This window comes from Pelophylax lessonae (assembly GCF_965119305.1).
Source record: "Pelophylax lessonae genome assembly, chromosome: 11".
Lineage (NCBI taxonomy): Eukaryota > Metazoa > Chordata > Amphibia > Anura > Ranidae > Pelophylax > Pelophylax lessonae.
Window position 1 is genome coordinate 212992023 of NC_138778.1, and position 25224 is coordinate 213017246.

The following is a 25224-nucleotide window of genomic DNA, read 5'->3' on the forward strand; positions in this document are numbered from 1 at the left end:
CGCCTCGTCAAAAAGATAGGGAAGCGTAAATCTCCTGCACAGGATTACTGGAAGTCTTGCTACTGCTGCTGAACTCTGGGGATTACCATTCTGCTGTCAGATCTCTTCTTGATAAATTGTATTGCCATAGGTACAATTGTAAGCATGCAGTGATAACATTTCACACAAGCACTCATTCCTCCGATATTCTCACCAGTTAAACGTTCCTGTCTTTCTGCTCTGGTCTTCTCCACATCTTGTTGAGCATCCCGAATCTGGCGGTCAGCCCAAAGTTGAACCGCTAGGACATTACTCTGAGGGAAGACAGACAGACAGAAACTGCTAGGACATTCTTTTGAGGAAAGGAGGACAGATCAAGCCACTAGGACTAGGCTATAGATCAGTGATGGCGAACCTTGGCACTCCAGATGTTTTGGAACTACATTTCACATGATGCTGAACTACACTGCAGAGTTCACGAGCATCATGGGAAATGTAGTTCCAAAACATCTGGGGTGGCAAGGTTCACCATCACTGCTATAGATACCATCTTAGCAGGACTCACCCCAGCTCTGTCATACTGCAGCAAGCGCTGGGTGGCGCTCTTCATGCTCCCATCTTCCATATCAGTAATAGTTTTCAGCAGTGCGGCATTGTCCTGCTCTAGGCGCTGGCAGCGGGCATGCAGCGTAGACATTGATGTTTCATTATAGGGCTAGATAAAGTAGAGGGCGGAAAAAACTGAAATTAGCTATGGAGAATAACAAAAGAAAACTCACAGCAACTATTTAGACTCCAATTCGTACCAATGAAATGTCAAATATAATTGGCTTCTATGGGTTACTGCGTGCTGTTTTCATAAAATAATGCTTTCTCTAAGGCCTTCTCCAAATAGATCCAGAAAATTCCAGGATTAAGCAGCCAACTCATATTATGTACCACACAGAGGCGTAACTAGAACCTACCCCAATGCATGAAACCATGAAGGGCCCCCGGACCCCTGGTCGGAACCCTTCCCTTCAAGCCTGGGGCTCTTCCCACTGATCCTGGGGCCCTTTACTCTCGTTGCGGGGTCCTTTTGTTACAGTCCCGCAGCGGGACCCTTTCACAAGTTCTGTAGTGCGCCCCCTTCCTGCCAACTTGCGGCCTCCCCATGGTGGTGGAATGCCAGGGCCCGGTTGCAAGTGTGACCTTTGCAATCCTGGAAGTTCACCCACTGGTGACAGTAGTTTTTATTTTTTGGTATTTTAATTGTATTTTTTGTTATCATTTCATTTTATTTTTTTACAATGTCACTGACTATGACTCTGTCCATTTAGAAAAGGAAGGAGCTAGTAAATTACATATTTACTGACCCCTTCCTGGTTCTCTATTGTGACACATCCCCTGCAGCAGCCAGCAGGAGAGGGAAGGGAGCACAGTGGGGGGGGGGGGGGACTGGGGGAGCACACAGGGGCCCAGAGTAAGGAGAACACAAGTGAACTGGATAGAAGGAGTGGCGGGGACCAGGGGAGCACACAGGGGCCCAGAGACCGCAGAACACAAGTGAACTGGATAGAAGGAGTGGCGGGGGGGGGGGGGTGCCAGGGGAGCACACAGGGGCCCAGAGTAAGGAGAACACAGGTAAACTGGATAGGAGGAGAGATAGGGGAAGCATACAGAGGAACCGATCTCCTCCATTTTCCTCCTGCAGCTACAGGAGGAAAAAGGAGGACAGTGATTTCTCTACATGCTGCCCCCACCGCCCCTCCTATCCACAGGGGAGCTGCACAGGCCCCCTGGAGCATGGGGCCCGGTTGCAATTGCAACCCCTGCAACCCCTGTAGTTACGCCACTGGTGCCACACATTACAATACTGCTAACATCGCTTGTACTCCATTTATACCCATTATATACAGTCAGGCCTGCTGATAGGGGGACCACCAGGCACAAGGGGGAGCCCCCAAAAGCACGGGAAATCGTGCAGTCGGGCAATTACAGAAGGAAGCCCTGTGCGGCTCTCTTCAGCAGCTGAAAGTCAGTTTCTTCCCCATCTGCCAACTTTAACCTACTGCGGGGAGAGACACAGACACAGGGCATCGTTCCTGTAATTGCTTCTCCAACACCGATCCCCCTCTCTGTTCTGCCTGCTTCTGACCCCCCCCCCTTCCCGTGTGCCCCCCCTTTCACTGTGCCCCTCCCCCCCACCATGCCAGTGCTGCTAGCTTCCCTGTTCTGTAAACACTTTTGTAAGCTGGGTATCTTTGGGGATCTGTCCATCCCTTCTAGTGCTAAGAGATTCCTCCGTATTCTTTAGTTTTAGGCAAAGAAGTCCCTACTAATATCATGGAAGGGATCGATATTTTTAACCACTTGCCGACCAGTCACTGGGACTGTACTGCGGCAAAGTGGCTCGATTCCGTCCAGCTGGACTCCTCCCCCTGTAGGCGTCGCTCGCGTGCCGCCGGAGGCTCGCTCCCGCTGTTTTCAGTCACAGCGGGAGTCGGGCCAGGGGAGGAGCGGCGGCGATCGCCGCTACTCTTCCCCGATCGTCGGGGAATCAAGTTTGGAGATCCATCCGCTTGTGTAAACAGGAGCGGCGGCGATCGCCGCTACTCTTCCCCGATCGTCGGGGAATCAAGTTTGGAGATCCGTCCGCTTGTGTAAACAGAGCGGGCGGATCTCCTAAGTGACAAGGAGTGACAGATTGCAGGGTTCAGCATAGCTGAATCTGCGATCTGTCCCTGTGTCACTCAGTCACCTCCCCCCACACACGTTAGTAAGCACCAGGCATACATTAACCCCTCCCTCTCCAATAAAGTTAACCCCTTCCCTGCCAGTGTAATTTTTACAGTAACAGTGCATATTTATAGCACTGATTACTGCAGTAATGTCACTGGTATCCCCAAAAGTGTCAAAAATGTCAGTCAGGGGTCCGATCTGTCCGCCGCAATGTCGCAGTCCCGCAAAAAAAAAAAAAAAAAAAAACGCAGATCGCCGCCATTACGCGTTAAAATAAAAAACAAACACCAAAAATGACAGAAATCTTTCCCTTAGTTAGTAAACGCAATAACTTTTGCGCAAACCAATCAAAATACGCTTATTGTGATTTTTTTTTACCAAAGATAGGTAGCAGAAAACAAATTGGCCAAAAATTTTAAAAAATTTTGATTTTTACATTTTTTTGGGGGGAATTTCATATAAAAAAAATGTTAAAAATATTATTTTTTTTAACACTCTTTTTTTGTTTATAGCGCAAAAAGTAAAAATCGCACAGGTGATCAAATACCACCAAAAGAAAGCTCTGTTTGTGGGGAAAAAAGGACATAAATTTCGTTTGGGTACGGCGTCGCACGACCGCGCAATTGTCAGTTAAAGTCGCACAGCGCTGAATCACAAAAAGTGGCCTGGACGTAAGACAGCAAAATCCTCCGGTGGTAAAGTGGTTAACAAGATCTCTGTGGTTAAAACTGGTCAATGACTCACTTCTGCTATATAAGCTTACCTTTGAGAATAGGAAAATAAATAAAAAACATTTCACAAAATATGGGATTGGTGGATTGCCTGTCCTCTGACCCTAAAGCCCCGTACACACGTACTGATTGTCGGGCGAACGATCGGCCGTCTTTTGTCCGGTGCTGTCGTGTCTGTTGAAAACTGCTAAAGACTGCACACGAATTTTGTTGGCCAACAACAGCCGACTGCAGAAGTGATGTCATGTGATGGTTAACTTTCAGTGTGTTTTTTCTTTTCTGAGCATGCCCAGTCTTGCTAATCTGCTCTTTGTCGGCCGAAATCTGTACTGACTGGGAAACAATCGGACGTTCTGGTGACGGCCAACAAATATTTTAAAGTCTGCACGACAGATTCTGTTCGGCCGAAAATGCGCTGTCGGTTGTCGGAACCATCATACTAACAAGCCTACAATCGGCCGATCGGTTGGCGGCCGAATATTTACGGCCGACAATCGGTACGTGTGTACGGGGCTTTACTCCTGAATTGCCACGAGTATAAAAATGTCTTTATATATCACTACCTATACGTCACACTTTGAAAAATGGCGTACTTGCTTATGGTGAAACTGTAGGTGAAGTTGTGTACATTCTATGTAATCACTGACTGTAAATTTTACATGTAAAAAATTATTAAAAAGGGTTAGTTCACACAGGTTCTGTTATGTTTGTGTCTGCTAATATTGATTTTAGTGTATTTTTTGTGGAAATATTGTCTTGATAAATTCAGGGGGGGGGGGGGGGGCTGCTAGCTAGGCTGTACGGGGCCTCGTGATTTCTAAAAGCAGCCCTGTATACAGTATGAAGCAATGCTTCTAAGTAGCAAGAACAGTGGACTTTGGTCACTGTTATAGTAGATAATATATTTATTGTACATTGCTGACATCTAGTGGTCATTGCAAGAACTCCATTTAGAGTATAATATGGTCTAATTCTCTGTAAGATTTCGAAAAACCAGGTTTAGGTTTATTGAAAAAACTAAAGTAAATCCAGGGCTTTTTTTCAGCGGGAACACGGGGGAACGCAGTTCCGGAACCTCCAGTCTGAATGTATGCAATGGCAAAGGGGTGCTGGGGCCAATGGGGTGTGCTGAAGGGCCTACTGATGCTGGCTGCTGGGGGATCTATTGTTGCTGGGATGAATCTATTGTTGCTGGCCGGAATTATGTTGTGGGTGGGGCTTTTTTTGCACTGGAGGATTTTTTGTTGCTTGGGGGAACTATTGTTGCTGGGGTGAGCCCATGACATCCTGAGCTCAGAGGAAGTGGGGTGAGCCGATGACAGCCTGAGCTCAGAGGAAGTGGGGTGAGCCAATGACAGCCTGAGCTCAGAGGAAGTGGGGTGAGCCCATGACATCCAAAGCTCAGAGGAAGTGGGGTGAGCCCATGACATCCAGAGCTCAGAGGAAGTGGGGTGAGCCCATGACATCCAGAGCTCAGAGGAAGTGGGGTGAACCCATGACATCCAGAGCTCAGAGGAAGTGAGGTGAGCCCATGACATCCTAAGCTTAGAGGAAGTGAGGTGAGCCCATGACATCCTGAGCTCAGACGAAGTGGGGTGAGCCCATGACATCCTGAGCTCAGACGAAGTGGGGTGAGCCCATGACATCCTGAGCTCAGAGGAAGTGGGGTGAGCCCATGACATCCTGAGCTCAGAGGAAGTGGGGTGAGCCCATGACATCCTGAGCTCAGACGAAGTGGGGTGAGCCCATGACATCCTGAGATCAGAGGAAGTGGGGTGAGCCCATGACATCCTGAGCTCAGAGGAAGTGGGTGAGCCCATGACATCCAAAGCTCAGAGGAAGTGGGGTGAGCCCATGACAGCCTGAGCTCAGAGGAAGTGGGGTGAGCCCATGACAGCCTGAGCTCAGAGGAAGTGGGGTGAGCCCATGACATCTAGAGCTCAGAGGAAGTGGGGTGAGCCCATGACATCCAGAGCTCAGAGGAAGTGGGGTGAGCCCATGACATCTAGAGCTCAGAGGAAGTGGGGTGAGCCCATGACATCTAGAGCTCAGAGGAAGTGGGGTGAGCCCATGACATCCTGAGCTCAGAGGAAGTGGGGTGAGCCTATGACATTCTGAGCTTAGAGGAAGTGGGGAGAGCCCATGACATTCAGAGCTCAGAGGAAGTGGGATGAGCCCATGACATCCAAAGCTCAGAGGAAGTGGGGTGAGCCCATGACATTCAGAGCTCGGAGGAAGTGGGGTGAGCCCATGACATCCTGAGCTCAGAGGAAGTGGGGTGAGCCCATGACATCCTGAGCTCAGAGGAAGTGGGGTGAGTCCATGACATCTTGAGCTCAGAGGAAGTGGGGTGAGCCCATGACATCCTGAGCTCAGAAGAAGGGGGTGAGCCCATGACATCCTGAGCTCAGAAGAAGGGGGTGAGCCCATGACATCCTGAGCTCAGAGGAAGTGGGGTGAGCCCATGACATCCTGAGCTCAGAGGAAGTGGGGTGAGCCCATGACATCCTGAGCTCAGAGGAAGTGGAGTGAGCCCATGACAGCCTGAGCTCAGAGGAAGTGGGGTGAGCCCATGACATCCTGAGCTCAGAAGAAGGGGGGTGAGCCCATGACAGCCTGAGCTCAGAGGAAGTGGGGTGAGCCCATGACATCCTGAGCTCAGAGGAAGTGGGGTGAGCCCATGACAGCCTGAGCTCAGAAGAAGGGGGGTGAGCCCATGACAGCCTGAGCTCAGAGGAAGTGGAGTGAGCCCATGACAGCCTGAGCTCAGAGGAAGTGGGGTGAGCCCATGACATCCTGAGCTCAGAAGAAGGGGGGTGAGCCCATGACATCCTGAGCTCAGAGGAAGTGGGGTGAGCCCATGACATCCTGAGCTCAGAAGAAGGGGGGTGAGCCCATGACAGCCTGAGCTCAGAGGAAGTGGAGTGAGCCCATGACAGCCTGAGCTCAGAGGAAGTGGGGTGAGCCCATGACATCCTGAGCTCAGAGGAAGTGGGGTGAGCCCATGACATCCTGAGCTCAGAAGAAGGGGGGTGAGCCCATGACAGCCTGAGCTCAGAGGAAGTGGGGTGAGCCCATGACATCCTGAGCTCAGAGGAAGTGGGGTGAGCCCATGACATCCTGAGCTCAGAGGAAGTGGGGTGAGCCCACGACAGCCTGAGCTCAGAGGAAGTGGGGTGAATAATGTCGGCAGTCATGCACTCTGGAAGACTGAGGACATCTTGTGGTGGAAAAGAAGTACTGTATTCTGAGCTTAACAGCACAAAGAGGGTCCTTAGCACATTTTGTGCTCTGGACTAAAGGGGACTATTGCAGCAAATTTGTTTTTTTTTATTTTTAGTTCTAATGATCCGTTTTTCTTTTGGGCCTCACCCTTTTGGGATGTTCTGTGTGAGGGATCAGCAAGAAAATTGGACAACTTTTTCAGAAGCCAGCACTGAAATATTTCTCAGATTACAGGGTAACTTTAAAGGAATACAAGTAATACCTACTAGCAGAAAGTGACTGCTACGCGTGTCTCTTGTCCTATGATGTTTCTTGTCTAATCGCCGGTCTGTTGTTGCGCCTGGAGGTTTGCCCCTTGTCCTTTTTGGACTGTCAGTTCCGATACGTAGAAAACCTAATAAATACATACATTAAGACTTATAGGGGGAGATTTACCAAAACTGGTGCACACAGAACCTGGTGCAGCTGTGCCTAATAACCAATCAGCTTCTAAAACGTCAGCTTGTTGAAATAAGTTTTGAGAATAAAACCTGGAAGCTGATTGGTTACTATGCACAACTGCACCAGATTCATTGGGCACCAGATTTAGTAAATATCCCCATAGTGAATAAACAAAGCAATAACTAAAGGATCTGAACTCCAGGTATTTTTTTATTGCATAGTTACATTGGTTCAGCTTGGACCAAATGTAAGTAAACACATTCCATATATGTGGGACTGTTGTGGAAGCGCTGAATCATGTTGCCACTACTACAGTGATAGCCTCGGTCTTCTGAATCCTGTTCCGGACTGCCATTTATTATTTTTTTAATACAAGGAGTTTTCCGATTGGATGAGGTTGAGATTGTGACATCACCACTCTGCTTCTCCATGATGTCCAATCAGAGAACACCTTATATTCTTTAAAAAAATACAGGGCGTTTTGTATATTCCTTTCTCAACTCTAACAGTGCCTCTCTATCCTACGTGCTTAAGTGGGAGTAAGACCTGTCCCCTATTGACCTTGCAGACTGGAGCACGGACCTGGTCCAGCATAGCAAAGTGCTCCTTTAACCACTTGCCCTCCCTTCCATTTTTTGTGATATGGCACTATTACTTTAACCACTTCCGGACCGCCCACCACATATATACTGCGGCAGGGCGGCCCGGCTGCGCAAAATCATGTATAGGTACGTGATTTTGTGCAGGGGCTCTCGGGGGCGCGCGCGCTGCCGAAGCACTGCTCCCACTGTGATCAGATACAGAGGGAGCCAATCAGCGGGAGCCACGATGGCCGACGACAACCCGCGATCGTGCAGAGGAATGACAGAATACCTTGCAAACAAGGCAGACGGCTGTCCTGTCACAGAGGCAGAGAGAGATCTTGTGTTGCAATTTACCTGAAACACAGATCTCTATTTTCCTCTAGCACATCCTTGGCACCCCAGATGTTTTGGAACTACATTTCCCATGATGCTCAACTACACTGCAGAGTACATGAGCATCATGGGAAATGTAGTTCCAAAACATCTGAAGTGCCAAGGTTCGCCATTATTGGCCTAGGAGCACACTTAACCCCTTGATCACCCCTAGTGTTAACCCCTTCTCTGCCAGTGTCATTTATACAGTAACAGTGCATATTATATAGTACTGATCACTGTACTGGTGTCACTGGTCCCCATTAAGTGTCACTAAGTGTCAAGATTTTTCCACCGCAATGTCGCAGTCCCGTTAAAATTCGCTGATCGCTGCCATTACTAGTAAAAACAATTAAAAAAAAAAAATTCCAAAAATCTATCCCATAGTTTGTAGATGCTATAACTTTTGCGCAAACCAATCAAAGCACAATTATTAAGATTTTTTTTAACCAAAAATATGTAGCAGAATACATATTGGCCAAAAACTGATGAAAAAATTCAATTTTTTAAATCTTTTTTTTATTAGGGATGTTTTATAGCAGAAAGTAAAAAATATTTTTTTATTTTATTTAAAATTGTAGGCTTTTTTCTGTTTATAGCGTAATAAATAAAAACCGAAGAAGTGATCAATACCACCAAAAGAAAGCTCTATTTGTGGGGTAAAAAAAGACATCCATTTTATTTGAGTACAGCGCTGCACGACCGCGCAGAAAATGGCCTGGTCATTAAGGGGGTAAAACCTTCTGGAGCTAAAGTGGTTAACTAACAATTGTCCGGTCGTGCGACGCTGTACCCAAATAAAATTGATGCCCTTTTTTCCCTACAGATAGAGCTTTCTTTTGGTGGTATTTGATCACCTCTGCAGTTTTTATTTTTTGCGCTATAAACAAAGAAAAGACCGACAATTTTGGAGAAAAAAAATATTTCTTACTTCTGCTATAAAACAAATTCAATAATAAAATGTAAAAAAAAAAAAATCAAATGTCTTCATCAATTTAGGCCAATATGTATTCTGCTACAAAAAATCCCAATAAGCGTATATTTATTGGTTTGCGCAAATTTATTGCGTCTACAAACTATGGGATAGATTTAGTGACTTTTTAAAATATTTTTTGCTAGCAGTGGCGGCGATCAAACTACAAAAACATACATTTTTTTTTATTGTTACAAGTAATGGTGGCAATCAGCAACTTCTAGTGGGACTGCGACATTGCGGCAGACAAAACGGACACCAAATGACACCTTTTGGGGACCAGGGACACTAATACAGTCATCAGTGCTAAAAATATGCACTGTCACTGTACTAATGACACTGACAGGAAAGGGGTTAACATCAGGGGTGATCAAAGGGTTAAATGTGTCCCTAGGGAGTGCTTTCTAACTGTGTGGAAGTTGCTTGTACTGTGGAAAGGCAGAGATCCGTGTTCCTGCTTTGCAGAAGCACAGGGTCACTACCTTCCTTTCTCACAGAACGGCAATCTGTCTTGTTTACATAGGCAGACCGCCGTTCTTTCTCTCTCGGGAACGATCAGCGGGTCCTGGCGGATATCGCGTCCACCGGAGCCGCTGAGTCCAATCACAGCAGGAGCATGTCAACGGCAGTGCGTGTGTGCACCCCAGACCTAGAGGTGCAAGATCATGTACAGGTCCTGCGTAGAGGAGCTGCTTTGCCGCTGTATGTATATAAATATATCATTGAAGTCAATGCAGGTCGCTCCGGGTCGCCCCAAAGAAGCTCCGGACCCTTTTTCTAAGTCGGAGCGACTTGTGTCGCTCCTATTAGAACGGGTCCACAGCTTCTCTATGGCAGGCGACCTACGGCGACCTGTCAGGCGACCAGGTCGCCTGACAGGTCGCCCCAGTGTGAACGGGGTCTTAAGTTCATTGACGGACACAGCTCCTGATGCATATCAGTAGGGTTATGCTGCCCCCTACAGGAGTAGGACACTAGACAGAAAAAATGTTCTGGCTATGCCTATGGGCACTCCCGGAGGGTACACCCTCTATCTTCCTGCAAAGGATGTCAGTTTTGTATCAAAGCAGTGTCAGAGAAGTACCACCAACCCAACTCAAAATAGAGGGGCGGGTACTGCGTCCGTCAATGAACTTAAGAGAAAAGGATTTTACGGTAAGTCAAAGTTCCAGTTTTCTCTATCGTTCATTGACGGACGCAGTTCTCTCTGATCCATATCAGTAGGGACGTCCCAAAGCAGTGCCATAAAATGAGGGGTGGGAACAGAAGAAAAGAACAAGTCCCAAAGGCTAAACATAGCCAACCAGGCAACCTAGGACTCATCAGAACAAAAGATGAGGCCCACCTGAAACAGTAAACACCCTCAAGGAAGGCCAAAAAGCCCTCCAGACGGCAGCCAGCAAAAACTTTGCGGCCAAAAGAGGCATCTGCAGATGCCAGCTCATCCACCTTATAAAATGGTATGGCAGGGCCAAAGATCCCAGCAATGAACTAGGTCCTTACTCCTAACTAGGCAGATTAAAACTGACATCCTATGCAGGAAGAGAGAGGGTGTACCCTCTGGGACTGCCATAGGCGTAGCCAGAACTTTTTTTCTGCCTAGTGTCCTACTCCTGTAGGGGGCAGTATAACCCTACTGATATGCATCAGGAACTGCGTCCGTCAATCAACAATAGAGAAAAATGAATGCATCTATTTGCCATTTAAATGCTTCATCTTTTTCTAGCTGGGAAAATGTCAGTTGTAGCCTAACTGGTTGCTTGCTATACATAGCATATACAGTTTCACTTTCTGCCACCTCTAGAATATATAAATGTTACCTATAGGAGGCAGGCTTCTTGCAGTGGTCTCTATCACACCCTTATGGTGCTGGACACATGGGCCCTTTGAGGTCTTGCAGGCGGCACAGCTGTGTCCATTCATTGTTCTCCTCTGCCACTTGCTGTAATCCTGGCGGACAAAAAAAAAACGGAATTTTTGTAAAATCTTACCGTAAAATTCCTTTCTCTGAGTCCTCCGACAGTCGCCGCCCACTCACAAGTCTTCACCAATGGGTATTGACCTTTGCTCCGCAGGAGTAGCTAGGCAACAAGAATTGTTAATAACAAAAGCTTTAGGCATAGACACACCCCTAGGGGCTGTCCCCTCAGTCAATACCTCCCTGCACCAGCATTCCCAACTCAGTTTGGTAGCATAGCAGTAAGAGTACATAAAAACCCCAAAAGAGGGGCGGGGGGCGGCGACTGTCGGAGGACTCAGAGAAAGGAATTTTACGGTAAGATTTTACAAAAATTAAGTTTTCTCTTACGTCCACCGACAGTCGCCGCACACTCACAAGTCTTCACCAATGGGATGTCCGAAAGCAGTGTAGACATGAGGGGTGGGAGACGCAACCGTAGAAAAGGCAACGCAGTACCCACATCAGAGAAAGGAACCTTACCACAGTAAGAGAACCAACTGGGCAACAGGAAAACATGCTCAACAGGAACAACAACCCAGGAAAACAAGTAACCCAGGGGTAAAACACCCCAAAAACCAAGGGCCCAAAAAAACAAGGGTCCCTAAGAAACTGCCGCACTGAGAACTTTACGGCCAAAGGAGGCATCGGCCGATGCCTGAACATCCACCTTATAAAATTTAGAGAAGGTGTGAACGGACGACCAAGTCGCCGCCTTACACACCTGGGCCACAGACGCCTGATGTCGGTAAGCCCAAGACGTACTCAAAGATCTGGTAGAGTGCGCCTTCACAGGGAAGGGAGGAACCTTCCCCTTCAAAGCATAGGCTTGCTCAATGGTCTGTCTGATCCATTTGGCGATGGTCGCAGCCGACGCCGCCATGCCCTTCCGTGGTCCCTAAGGAAGGACAAAGAGGGAATCCGACTTGCGAAAAGATTTAGTGGACGACAGGTAAACCCTGATAGCCCGGACAACATCCAAGGAATGCAAGGCAACCTCCTTCGGATGCTTAGGCTTCGCGCAGAGCGAAGGCAAGACAATGTCTTCATTAAGGTGAAACTCTGAGATCCTTTTCGGAAGAAAAGAGGGGTTAGGTCGCAAGACCACCTTATCCTTGTGAATCACCAGGTAGGGAGAGCTGCAGGACAAAGCCGCCAGCTCCGACACCCTGCGAGCCGAAGTGATCGCCACCAAAAAGGCAACCTTTTTGGACAATAGAGACAACGAGATCTCCCTGATCTTTTCAAAGGGAGCCTGTTGCAACACGGACAGAACCAAGTTCAAGTCCCATGGAGGCAAAGGTTCCCTCCTAGGAGGGACCAAATGTCGCACCCCCTGAACAAAGGTGCGAATCAATGAATTAGACGCCACAGGGCGTTGAAAAAGAACGGCCAGCGCAGAAATCTGACCCTTAATCGTGGCCAGCGCCAAACGCTGGTCCACTCCAGTTTGAAGGAAAGCCAACACTCTCAACACCGAGTATGAGCGAGGGGAATACCCCCTGGACTCACACCAGGCAAAGTACGCTTTCCAAGTACGGTAGTAAATTTTTCCCGAAGAGGCTTTTCTAGCCTTGATCAAAGTGGGAATGACCTCAGGGGAGAGACCCCTATCCTTCAGGACCTGGCTTTCAACAGCCAGGCCGTTAAAGCCAGCGATTGTAAAGCAGGATGGAATATCGGTCCTTGAGACAGAAGGTCTTCCCGAAGCGGCAGGTGCCACGGAGCGTCGACTGCCAGATTGACGAGGTCTGCGTACCAAGACCGGCGAGGCCAGTCCGGTGCCACCAGAATCACCGTATGCGGTTCCGAGGTTAACCTGCGAAGGAGCCTGGACAACAGCTGAATCGGTGGAAAGGCATACATCAGACGATACTGATGCCAGGGCGCCACTACCGCGTCCGAGGCGTCCGCCCGCGGATCGCGCGTTCTTGCCACGAACCTTCCCACCTTGTTGTTTAGACGAGACGCGAACAGGTCCACATATGGGGAACCCCAGTTCGCGCACAACATCTGGAAGACATCCGGGTGAAGGGACCATTCCCCCTGGTCCAGGGACTGGCGACTCAGATAGTCCGTCTGCCAGTTCTCCACCCCCGGTATGTGAACTGCCGTTATCGCCGGGACGTGCGTCTCGGCCCAAGACAGAATGTCGGCCACTTCCCGAGCCGCCCGGGCACTCCTGGTGCCCCCTTGATGGTTGATATAGGCCACCGCGGTGGCATTGTCCGTCTGAACCCGAACTGGACGGCCCCCGAAGCCGGTCCGTCCATCGCAGAAGACAAAGCTTTATCGCCCTCAATTGCAGAATGTTGATCGGAAGGGAGGACTCCTCCTCCGACCAAGTTCCCTGGGCGGACAGAACGCCCAGAACACCACCCCAGCCCGACAGGCTGGCATCCGTGGTGATCACCGTCCATAATAATGGACGAAAAGACTTGCCCCCCGACACCGCCGGGGACTGGAGCCACCACAGAAGATCCCTTCTGGTGCGTTGGCTCAACGAGACCCGCAGATCCAGGGATTGCGGCCGCCCGTCCCACACGGCAAGAATCTCCGCTTGGAGACCCCGCGTGTGAAACTGGGCAAAGGGGATCGCCTCGAAAGCCAAGACCATTAAACCTAGACATCTCATGCATGTCCGGAGAGACGAGCGTCGGTAGTCCCTGAGGGACCTGACCTCGACCTGAAGTGTCCGGAGCTTGTCTTCCGGTAGGAAGACCTTCGCTTGAACAGAGTCCAGAATCATTCCCAGGTAGGGAAGACGAACCGAAGGACACAGAGTCGACTTCGGAATGTTTATGGTCCAACCGAACTCCTGCAGTGTCCGCATCGTGGTGGACAGGTCGGTCACCAGGCTCTGACTGTCATTTGACCTTATCAGGATATCGTCCAGATACCCCAAGACAGCAATGCCCTGTGCTCGTAACAGGGCCAGAACCGGCGCCAGCACCTTGGTAAAAACCCGCGGAGCCGAAGCGAGACCGAAAGGCAACGCAGCGAATTGGTAGCGATCCTCCGCAATGGCGAATCGAAGGTACCTCTGGTGACCCTCGAAAATGGGGATGTGTAGGTACGCATCCTTCAGATCGATGGAGGCCATGAATTCCCCCGGACTCAGGGCAGCCACCACCGAGCGCAGGGATTCCATGCGGAACTTGCGAACCCGCACGAAGCGGTTCAGAGCTTTCAAGTCCAGAATCGGACGCACCTTGCCCTCCTTTCTGGGCACAGTGAACAGATTGGAGTAAAACCCCCGAAATCTGTCCCGATGAGGCACCGGAACAACCACCCCTTGGGCCCGCAGGTCCCGCACCGCCAGGTGCAGATCCTGCAAGCGCTCCGGAGACAGCTGAAGATTTGAGGGAAAAAATCTGCCCGCCGGCCGAGAGACAAATTCGATCTTGTAACCAGATCGAACGATTTCCTGAACCCATCTGTGGGTCAGCCAAGGTTGTAGGAAACCGCGCAGACGTCCCCCCACCCCAGAAACGGGTGAGGGCGCCCCTTCAGGCGGAATTGGCGTGGGAAGTCGAACCGGCTGGCCGGACTTCTGCTTACCCGCCCACGGCTTCTTCTGGGAGCCTTGGCCTTTGAAGGGCTTGCCCTTGGATTGCGACCGAAAGGCACGAAAGGACCCCTGAGAGGGCCCAAACGAGGAACTCAGTTTTCCACGGAAGGACTTATGCTTGTGAGACTGGGGCAAAAGAGTACTCTTGCCCCCGGTAACTCCTTTAATCAGAGTGTCCAAAGCCTCGCCAAAAAGGCGAGATCCCGCGTAGGGAAAATCCGCCAGCGTCTTGTGAGAAGATTTTCAGCCATATCAGACGACGGTTCAGTATCGCCACGTTGGACAGTCGCGCAGCCAAGGGAGCTAAATTCAAGTCCGCATCACACAAGTACATGACACCTTGATGGATTTGATCCACCATAGCCAACGTGGTAGGCGGAGCCGAATCAGCCACCAGGGTGCGCCTGAGCACCTTCGTCCAATCTGCCACAGCCTGGGCCACCATAATGGAAGCAAAAATCGGCTTCAGCATAGAACCAGCAACCATATAGGCATGACGGGCAAGAGACTCCAGCCTCCTGTCCGTAGGGTCCCGGAAAACCGGGGTATCCTCAGAAGGAACCGCAGTAGCCTTGTTCAAAATGGCCACCGCGTGATCCACCTGAGGCGCCACACACCAACGCTCGTCGGTGGAGGGCGCAAACGGATAAAGCAGTTTACACCTTTTTCGGCACTGTAAATGGTTTCTTTAAATTGCGCCACTGCTCATTAACAGTATGATGAAATTCTGCAGGGCAGGGAAAAACCTGCGCTGATTTGCAGGTTCTCTGCGTTCCAAAGGAGGACACCCTAGCAGGAGGAGTAGGCTCATCCTCTAGGTGCAGTGTCTCCTTGATAGAAGTAATCAGCTCATCCATGAGTGCAAGCTCTTCAGGCGAGCCAGGGGGAGAAACATCAACCCCCTCCACCTCTGCCTCCCCCTCAGACCCCATAAGGTCCAGAGATGAGCGAGACCCCGAGAAGGGTACGCCAGCCACAGCAGCCAAATCGCCCTCTGAATCAGAGGAAATGGATAACCTGGCCCTTTTTGCGAATCGATCAGCCATCAGCATCTGCACCTGAGAAACCAAGGACACCACTACCGTGGCCAGATCAGCCCCCTCGGGGTGTGCAGCAGCCCCCAGGTCCCCCACCAGGGCGGGGGGAAACTTGCTATCCTGAGAATCCATGCCCCAGCAATGAAGGGAAAAAAAGGCACTGGCCCTTTAACACCACGGCGAGCGCAGCCCACCGAACACTACTGTATGTACTGATCCCGCAGGGATAGAGAACACTGAGCCAGGAATGACAGGACAATGAAGGTAAAAACCTGGAGAGAGCACAAACAGGCTGCTGCCACCGATCGCTGTTCCCAGAGAAAGAGGAAGTGATGCAATAGCTGGCTGACTGATATAGCCTATGAAGGCTCCGGCAAAATGGCCGCTCGGCTGAGGGATGAGGCTACAGGAAAATGGCGCCGACATGTGCCCGAACTAGCGCGGCCCGCCAAAATGGCGGCGAATGGCGCCAAAACACGGCGCTGTACAGGGACAGGGCCGGTCACAGCATATATGCAAAAAAATGGCGGATCGCAGCAGCGGCCACCGCACAACACATGTCTGTACCTATATCTGCACCCAGAGCAGAACTCACAGCAGAGCAGGATGGCCCCCCCTCGCAGCCCACAGGCAATGCATCCATACAGGGATCTGACAGGGAGCCCGCATTTACACAGACATGGGGGTTCTACACAGCCACAGACTGACACCCACACAGAAGGTCCCCACACAGAAGGTGCTTACCGTACCAGATGGCGTGGGGAGCCGTCTCCAGCGACAAACCGCTATCAAGGCAGACAGGGAGTGCTGCAGCCAGGACGCTTGTGGACCGCAGCCATAGACCGCAGCATGGCGTCCAGTGAGGTAGCCACCTCACAGGCAGCATCCCTGCAGCGAACAGGGATGGGTCGTTCAATGTGCCAGGGCAAACCTAAGCTGAACCCTCGATAGCAGGCTGGGGATCCATCTGGCTCTCAGCCCTGGGATCCAGGGCGGCCAGTCCGAGACCCAGCTCCGCATGAACATCTTCATCCGAAGAACCCTAAACTAAAGCTGACAAAATAACAGCTAGTGAAAGGAAAGAAAAATACTTTGAAATAAAATAAAAAAAAAGGGTAGAAGGCTGAGACTGAAGCCCCAGCACAGGAAAGCCTGCTACTCCTAAGCTAGGCAAGATCAAACTGAGTTGGGAATGCTGGTGCAGGGAGGTATTGACTGAGGGGACAGCCCCTAGGGGTGTGTCTATGCTAAAAGCTTTTGTTATTAACAATTCTTGTTGCCTAGCTACTCCTGCGGAGCAAAGGTCAATACCCATTGGTAAAGACTTGTGAGTGGGCGGCGACTGTCGGAGGACGTAAGAGAAAAGAGAACATTAACAAGTTTTATCTGGAGCAAGAAGTTTACACAATCTAGCCGAGGGTTCTATAAAACAAAGTATAAAATAGAGTGCCAGCAGGTAGGATAACAAGTAAAATATTTTTTTAGCCATCATATGAAGCTCCTAATTATAAACTCTTACATACCCCCAGTGAAGTCACTGGCCTCAGGTGATACACAGAGATGACATAAATCCTCCTACATAAGTTGTACCCGTTTATCTGAGGCCCTTTTGTAACGTAACCGCAACCCACACTGTGCTTGTGGACTTCCATCAGCATACCGCTTCCTCCCAGGCTTGAACATAGATTTTAAATCCTAGCCGCCCCCATACAAAGCTATCCGACAACTTAGATTGTACAAGTTAAGGAACCTTCCCCTTTATTGAACAACTCCCACAGTTTATATAAAGCAAGGCCATCCCCCCTCCTGATCAGATTACCCCACACAGGTCCGGGGTTGCCTGATTACATTATCATATGCAGATGAACCAGGCACACCGTTTTCCTCCCACACTCCAAAGACATGCTGGTAGGTTAATTGGATCCTGTATAAAAATAATGGCCCTACTGTGTATGTATGCGAGTTAGGGACCTTAGATTGTAAGCTCCTTGAGGGCAGGGACTGATGTGAATGTGCAATGTATATGTAAAGCGCTGCATAAAATTGAAAGCGCTATATAAGTACCTGAAATAAATAAATAAATGAAATTGTATACAGAAATGCAATTAACCTGAACTAATTATCTAGCCATCTGGACAGAAACAATATGTGAGTTCATTAACAATTAACAATGGGACAGACAGGCTTAACAGAATCCACATCACACCTCAATACACAGACAATAGGAGGGACCACCAGTGACAGACTGTCTGTCTCTGACATTTGAAGTACAATACACATTATCAGAAGTGTAAACACAGAACACCCAGTAGATAACAGATGACTATATCAGCATATTCAACGACGTGTGGAAAATAGGTGGTTGAACTGATATTAGCATCTGTTATAAGTCTGATTGTGTGAAGCACTCTTCACATGTTTCTTGAGATAAATATCCCTGTCCCATTTGAAATAATCCAAACCATATTCTCAGTGTCCATTAAGTACCTGTCTTTCACTCCCAGTGACGGTGAGTACCATCAAACCTTTCTTCTCCAGAGCCGTTCAAAGTACAGAAATAACAAAGCATTTCTGAGTTCCAGAGGCAGGAGGTGAGATCTGATATCACACTTTTCATAGCACAGAGCTGAGTGTAAGGGAAAGGATACCCCCTCTACACAGTCTCATCTAGAAACATGCACAGCTGAGGCTGGCAATCACCTGTTGTGTAACGAAAGGGGGGTTGGGCCGTCCCTGGGATTCCTTGGTGCCAGCGTAAACTGTCAGAAGTGACTTATGCTGATAGCATAGGAAGGAGACAGCAACCACTAGGATTGAGGCAAGTATACACTATACAAGGATATACTTTGTTCATTTTTCATTTCAAAGGTTTACAACCACCTTAACTGGTGCTCCCGTCTATTCTCATGACCCCTTTTTTCAAGTGCCAACTGTTCTCTTTCCATTAAAGTGGAACTCTGGGAAAAATTTTAAAAAAGACAAATATAATGCAGGTTGTCAATAGAAGTTGTTATTTTGTGTCCCTGTATAATGCAACCTAATCTAACATCTGGGTACAGGAATTCAGTCACGTAAACTATCAAACACAAGACCCACGGGCTGAATCCGGCCCACCAGGCCATTTTATGTGGCCCTCATACCTCTCCTGCAGCACCCCCTTGTCTCTGCCCTCACCTTTTCTCAGCAGTCGGCAGCAGAGAGGAGGACAGAACTCCTCCACCAAATCCTGCACTTCTCTGTGCAGTTATGGAAAGACTCGTCTCTGCCACCTCCATCTAAGCAATCGGCAGGAGCGAGAAGGACAGAACTACTCCTACAGATCCTGTGCAACCACAGCACCCCCTTGTCTCCACCTCCTCTGGTCTTAGCATTCAGCAGACTCCGGCAGTGGACTCCAATCCTCCTCCAAACGCTGCACTTTCTGCTTCCCAGCTGCGCCTCCAGCTTCTTCCCAGCATCACCACAAGGTAAAGCGGTACACTTTGATGTAAGGGAGGGTGGGGGACTCTTGACTTCTGATGGTGGGGGGCACTTGACACAGACGTCATCTGTGTCATGAGAGGGCGGGGCCTCCCGATGAGGTAATCGGGAGGCCACGCCCCTAATGGCTATATAACAAGCTGCAGAGACGGGAGACCGGCATAATCACCGGGGACAGTGTTGGAGGAGGACCGGAGGAAGAAGAAGAGCCGAGGGCAAAAGAGCAGAAGATTGGATAGCAGAAGAGCGGACAGCAAAAGAACAGAAGACAAGAAGAGCGGAGAGGGAGAAGACCAGAGCGGAGAAGTCCGGATGAAGATTTTTAATAAACTTTCCAAAACGTCTCCTGTCGTTATTTACATACACTGCCTTTTATGAGGTGAATGGGTAGGGGTACAGTGTACCCCATACCCATTTACATAGGGGGGGGTCCGGGATCTGGGGGGTTAAAGGGGGTTTCCAGATTCCGATGAGCCCCCTGCCCGCAGACCCCCACAACCACCGGCCAGGTTTGTGGGGATGAGGCCCTTGTCCCCATCAACATGGGGGCAAGGTGCTTTGAGGTGGGGGGGGGGGTGCAGAGCTCCCCCTGCCCCAAAGCACCAACACCCCCCCATGTTGAGGGCATGTGGTCTGGTATGGTCCAGGGGGGGTGGGGCCGCTCACTTGCCCCCTCCCCTTTCCTGCCCTACCGGGCTGCGTGCTCTGATAAGGGTCTGGTATGGATTTTGGGGGGGACCCCACGCCGTTTTTTCGGCATGGGGCTACCCTCAAATTCCATACCAGACCCGAAAGGGCCTTCACGTAACGTACTTCATCACGTTCGGTTGCGTTCAGTCCCGTCTTTGCGTTTGAAACGCCGGGAAACACACGTTTGAACGCAAACAATTGCGTTCCAAAAAACGTCCCTGAACTCAACTGCCTGCAAATGACTGTAAACGACCCTGTGTACATGAACAGATAAGATAACATGCAGGTGGGTTCAGGGGCTTCTGAAAAAAAACACCCAACTGCTCCTAAACGGCCATTTACAACGTCCCGTGTACATGGAGCCTTAGATGATGATCAGATCACATTTGAAGAGCGTCTGCAATCGCTTGATTTATTCTCCCTGGAGAAGAGACGCCTGAGAGGGGACATGATAGCAATTTATAAATATCTCAATAGTGATCTCAGCATAGAAAAAAAGCTATTCAGTCGAAAGGATTGCATGAGGACTCGAGGGCAGACAATGCAATTAGAGGAGAAGCATTTTAACCTCAGGCAACGTGGGGGGGGGGGTTCTTTACTGTTAGGGCTACAAGATTGTGGAATTCTCTACCACAAGAGGTGGTTTCTGCGGGAAGTATGGTGGCTTTCAAAAGACTCTAATGCCCCATACACACGTGCAGATTATCTGCAGACTTTTGTCTGCAGACTTACCAAAACCATATAATATGAGGTCAAACCTTAACACTTTCAATTTGTATGCAATCCGGCAGGCCCTTGCACTACATAGAAAAGGTAAGTCTGCAGACAAATGTCTGCAGATAATCTGCACGTGTGTATGGGGCATTAGACGTACATGTCAATGATCAGAACATTCAGGGCTATGCGAGATGATTACAGCCACACACACCTACACAGGTTGAACTGGATGGACTATTGTCTTTATTCAACCTCACCTACTATGTAACTATTTATGACCGATTTGTGCAGAAATCCATATCATTCCAAAGGGTTCACATACTTTTTCTTGCAGCTGTAAATGATCCTCAAATCTTGTCCAAAGGTTTTTATTGCAGAAAAGATCACATCAGAAGAGCAAGTGCAACGTTTCAGAGCCTCTGAGGACCCTATCTTCAGGCATGTGATGACGAAGGGGTCCTGCGAGGCTCCAAAATGTTGCATCTGCTCGTGTGATGTGATCTTTTCTGCAATAAACACCTTTGGATACCATTTGAGGATCCTTAAGCCTCGTACACACGCAACGATTATTGGCCGATCGATTGGCCGTCTTTTGTCCAGTGTTGTTGTGTTGGTTGGAATGTGCCTAGACTGCACACAAATTTTCTCGGCCAACACCAACCAACTTCAGAAGTGATGTCATGTGATGGTTAACTTTCCGTGTGTTTTTTCTTCTCTGAGCATGCCCAGTCTTGCTCATCTGATTTTTGTCGGCCGAATTCTGTACTGACTGACGGAAAATCGGCCGTTGTGTTGACGGCCAACAAACATTTTATAGCCTGCACACCAGATTTTTTTCGGCCGAAAAGTCGCAGTCGGTTGTCGGAAGCATCATACTAACAAGCCGAAAATCGGCCGATCGGACGTTGGCTGAAAATTCACGGCCAACAATCGATGCGTGTGTACGAGGCATTAGTACCGTATATACTCGAGTATAAGTCGACCCGAGTATAAGCCGAGGCCCCTACTTTTACCACAAAAAGATGGGAAAAAAGATTGACTCGAGTATAAGCCTAGGGTGAGAATACATGGCGGCGGGCATGGTACAGGAGAATGCAGGGCGGCGGGCATGGTGTACAGGAGAATGCAGGGTGGCAGGCATGGTACAGGAGAATGCAGGGCGGCGGGCATGGTGTACAGGAGAATGCAGGGTGGCGGGCATGGTACAGGAGAATGCAGGGTGGCAGGCATGGTACAGGAGAATGCAGGGTGGCAGGCATGGTACAGGAGAATGCAGGGTGGCAGGCATGGTACAGGAGAATGCAGGGTGGCAGGCATGGTACAGGAGAATGCAGGGTGGCTGGCATGGTACAGGAGAATGAAGGGTGGCTGGCATGGTACAGGAGAAGAGAATGCAGGGTGACTGGCATGGTACAGGAGAATGCAGGGTGACTGGCATGGTACAGGAGAATGCAGGGTGGCTGGCATGGTACAGGAGAACGCAGAGTGGCTGGCATGGTACAGGAGAACGCAGAGTGGCTGGCATGGTACAGGAGAACGCAGGGTGGCTAGCATGGTACAGGAGAATGCAGGGTGACTGGCATGGTACAGGAGAACGCAGGGTGACTGGCATGGTACAGGAGAATGCAGGGTGACTGGCATGGTACAGGAGAACGCAGGGTGACTGGCATGGTACAAGAGGATCCGGGTTGTGGGCATACTAAAGGAGATGCAGTGCTGTTGGCATGGTACAGGTGGACCATGCCCGCAGCACTGCATCCCTTGTAGTATGCCCGCAGCCCTGCATAATGGCAGGTAGTGCAGCTGTTTCACTTACCTGTTCCAGAGGCGCCTTCATTTTAAAAATGGTGCCGCCCGGCGCCGACACGTCATTGCGCACGCTCGTATACGTTCGGCTATTCCCGGCCAGTCCCAATCGGCGGCGGCGGCATTTTTAAAGCTTAAGCACGTCGGAGCGGCCAGGGACTTTTTTTTTTTTCCTTGACTCGAGTATAAGCCAAGGGGGACGTTTTCAGCACAAAAAAATGTGCTGAAAAACTCGGCTTATACTCGAGTATATACAGTATGTGCATTTATCGGTCACATGACCACAACGCCTATGCTTTTAGAAACACAACTTGAACCGTAGTAAATCTGAAGCAGCAACTTCTCCAGAAAAAGTAAAAAATCCAAGTAATTCAATTACTCTGCATATATATGCATATCAGCGAGACGGAATATTTAAAGTGGATGAGTCGCGACGACCATTAAAACCATCTGCTCCCTGCAAGCCAAGGGGCTCGCAAATGTGCTAAGCAATGGCAGATTTAATAAAACTGAATGCATAAATAACATTTATTCCGCTACCCCGCTAAGTATGGGGCGCACAAAGACGCGAAGGGATAATAGATGGAGGGGGCTGCAGACCTTCAGGCGAGGTAATTATTTCCCTGCTGACATGTGCATGGCTGGCAGCTAACACAATCTAAAGTTCTGCAGTGTTACATAATTTAGTTATGTTTCAGACTGTCTGTACAAAATGTTCTTACTACTGTATTCCTCCAATCGCCGACACCATCTTGTGGAGATGGATGGTACTGAGAATTCCCGACTCCTCCACTAAATGGCTGGAGGGAAAAGCTGCTCCGCTCGGATGTGATAAGACTTTATCATCAAATAAAAAGTGATATAAAAAGATCTCTGCAACCAGAATGAGATCACAGGGAGACGTCCTTGTATCTTACCATAAACAAGGCTGTCAGCCTCAGAGCCGCTCTTTGTGTCTGTGGGATGACTTTGGCCGGTGTTTAGACTGCCGCTCCGGAATGCAATCAGGAAAGTGCAGCTCTCTGTGATAGCCTGTTAGTAAAGATACAGAACTTTATATTTATAGATCCAACAGTGAGTCTCCGGAGATACAGTCTTCTACATCTCCAGATCTGACAGTGTGTCTCCAGAGTCACAGTCTTCTACATCTCCAGATCTGACAGTGTGTCTCCGGAGTCACAGTCCTCTACATCCCCAGATCTGATAAAGTGTCTCCGGAGTCACATTCCTCTATATCTCCAGATCTGACAGAGTGTCTCCGGAGTCACAGTCCTCTACATCTCCAGATCTGACAGTGTGTCTCCGGAGTCACCGTCCTCTACATCTCCAGATCTGACAATGTGTCTCCGGAGTCACAGTCCTCTACATCTCCAGATCTGACAGAATGTCTCCGGAGTCACAGTCCTCTACATCTCCAGATCTGACAGTGTGTCTCCAGAGTCACAGTCCTCTACATCTCCAGATCTGACAGTGTGTCTCCGGAGTCACAGTCCTCTACATCTCCAGATCTGACAGTGTGTCTCCGGAGTCACCGTCCTCTACATCTCCAGATCTGACATTGTGTCTCCGGAGTCACAGTCCTCTACATCTCCAGATCTGACAATGTGTCTCCGGAGTCACAGTCCTCTACATCTCCAGATCTGATAATGTGTCTCCGGAGTCACAGTCCTCTACATCTCCAGATCTGACAGTGTGTCTCCGGAGTCACAGTCCTCTACATCTCCAGATCTGACATTGTGTCTCCGGAGTCACAGTCCTCTACATCTCCAGATCTGACATTGTGTCTCCGGAGTCACAGTCCTCTACATCTCCAGATCTGACATTGTGTCTCCGGAGTCACAGTCCTCTACATCTCCAGATCTGACATTGTGTCTCCGGAGTCACAGTCCTCTACATCTCCAGATCTGACAATGTGTCTCCGGAGTCACAGTCCTCTACATCTCCAGATCTGACAGAGTGTCTCCGGAGTCACAGTCCTCTACATCTCCAGATCTGACAGAGTGTCTCCGGAGTCACAGTCCTCTACATCTCCAGATCTGACAGTATGTCTCCGGAGTCACAGTCCTCTACATCTCCAGATCTGACAATGTGTCTCCGGAGTCACACTCCTCTACATCTCCAGATCTGACAGTGTGTCTCCGGAGTCACAGTCCTCTACATCCCCAGATCTGACAATGTGTCTCCAGATCTGACATTGTGTCTCCGGAGTCACAGTCCTCTACATCCCCAGATCTGATAATGTGTCTCCGGAGTCACAGTCCTTTACATCTCCAAATCTGACAGTGTGTCTCAGTAGTCAGTCCTCTACATCTCCAGATCTGACAGAGTGTCTCCGGAGTCTCAGTCCTCTACATCTCCAGATCTGACAGAGTGTCTCCGGAGTCACAGTCCTCTACATCTCCAGATCTGACAGTGTGTCTCCGGAGTCACCGTCCTCTACATCTCCAGATCTGACATTGTGTCTCCGGAGTCACAGTCCTCTACATCTCCAGATCTGACAATGTGTCTCCGGAGTCACAGTCCTCTACATCTCCAGATCTGATAATGTGTCTCCGGAGTCACAGTCCTCTACATCTCCAGATCTGACAGTGTGTCTCCGGAGTCACAGTCCTCTACATCTCCAGATCTGACATTGTGTCTCCGGGAGTCACAGTCCTCTACATCTCCAGATCTGACATTGTGTCTCCGGAGTCACAGTCCTCTACATCTCCAGATCTGACATTGTGTCTCCGGAGTCACAGTCCTCTACATCTCCAGATCTGACAATGTGTCTCCGGAGTCACAGTCCTCTACATCTCCAGATCTGACAGAGTGTCTCCGGAGTCACAGTCCTCTACATCTCCAGATCTGACAGAGTGTCTCCGGAGTCACAGTCCTCTACATCTCCAGATCTGACAGTATGTCTCCGGAGTCACAGTCCTCTACATCTCCAGATCTGAC

At 49.5% G+C, this 25224-nt stretch overlaps 2 protein-coding genes across 2 annotated transcripts in view; one reads left to right on the plus strand and one right to left on the minus strand.

The window, feature by feature from the left end:
- LOC309566499 (uncharacterized protein C20orf96) overlaps window positions 1–25224 on the minus strand; it is a 59012-nt gene that overhangs the window by 26889 nt on the left and 6899 nt on the right. The window contains exons 3-7 of the mRNA XM_082271671.1: window positions 23202–23316; window positions 10847–10976; window positions 6923–7050; window positions 545–694; window positions 194–293 (exon numbers count right to left, since the gene is read on the minus strand). Coding sequence (XP_082127797.1) covers window positions 194–293; window positions 545–694; window positions 6923–7050; window positions 10847–10976; window positions 23202–23204 — 511 coding nt within the window. The 5' untranslated portion in view covers window positions 23205–23316. The remainder of the gene's footprint in view (window positions 1–193; window positions 294–544; window positions 695–6922; window positions 7051–10846; window positions 10977–23201; window positions 23317–25224) is intronic.
- The window catches only part of TM9SF4 (transmembrane 9 superfamily member 4), a 397487-nt gene that overhangs the window by 8431 nt on the left and 363832 nt on the right, over window positions 1–25224 (plus strand). The window lies entirely within an intron of this gene.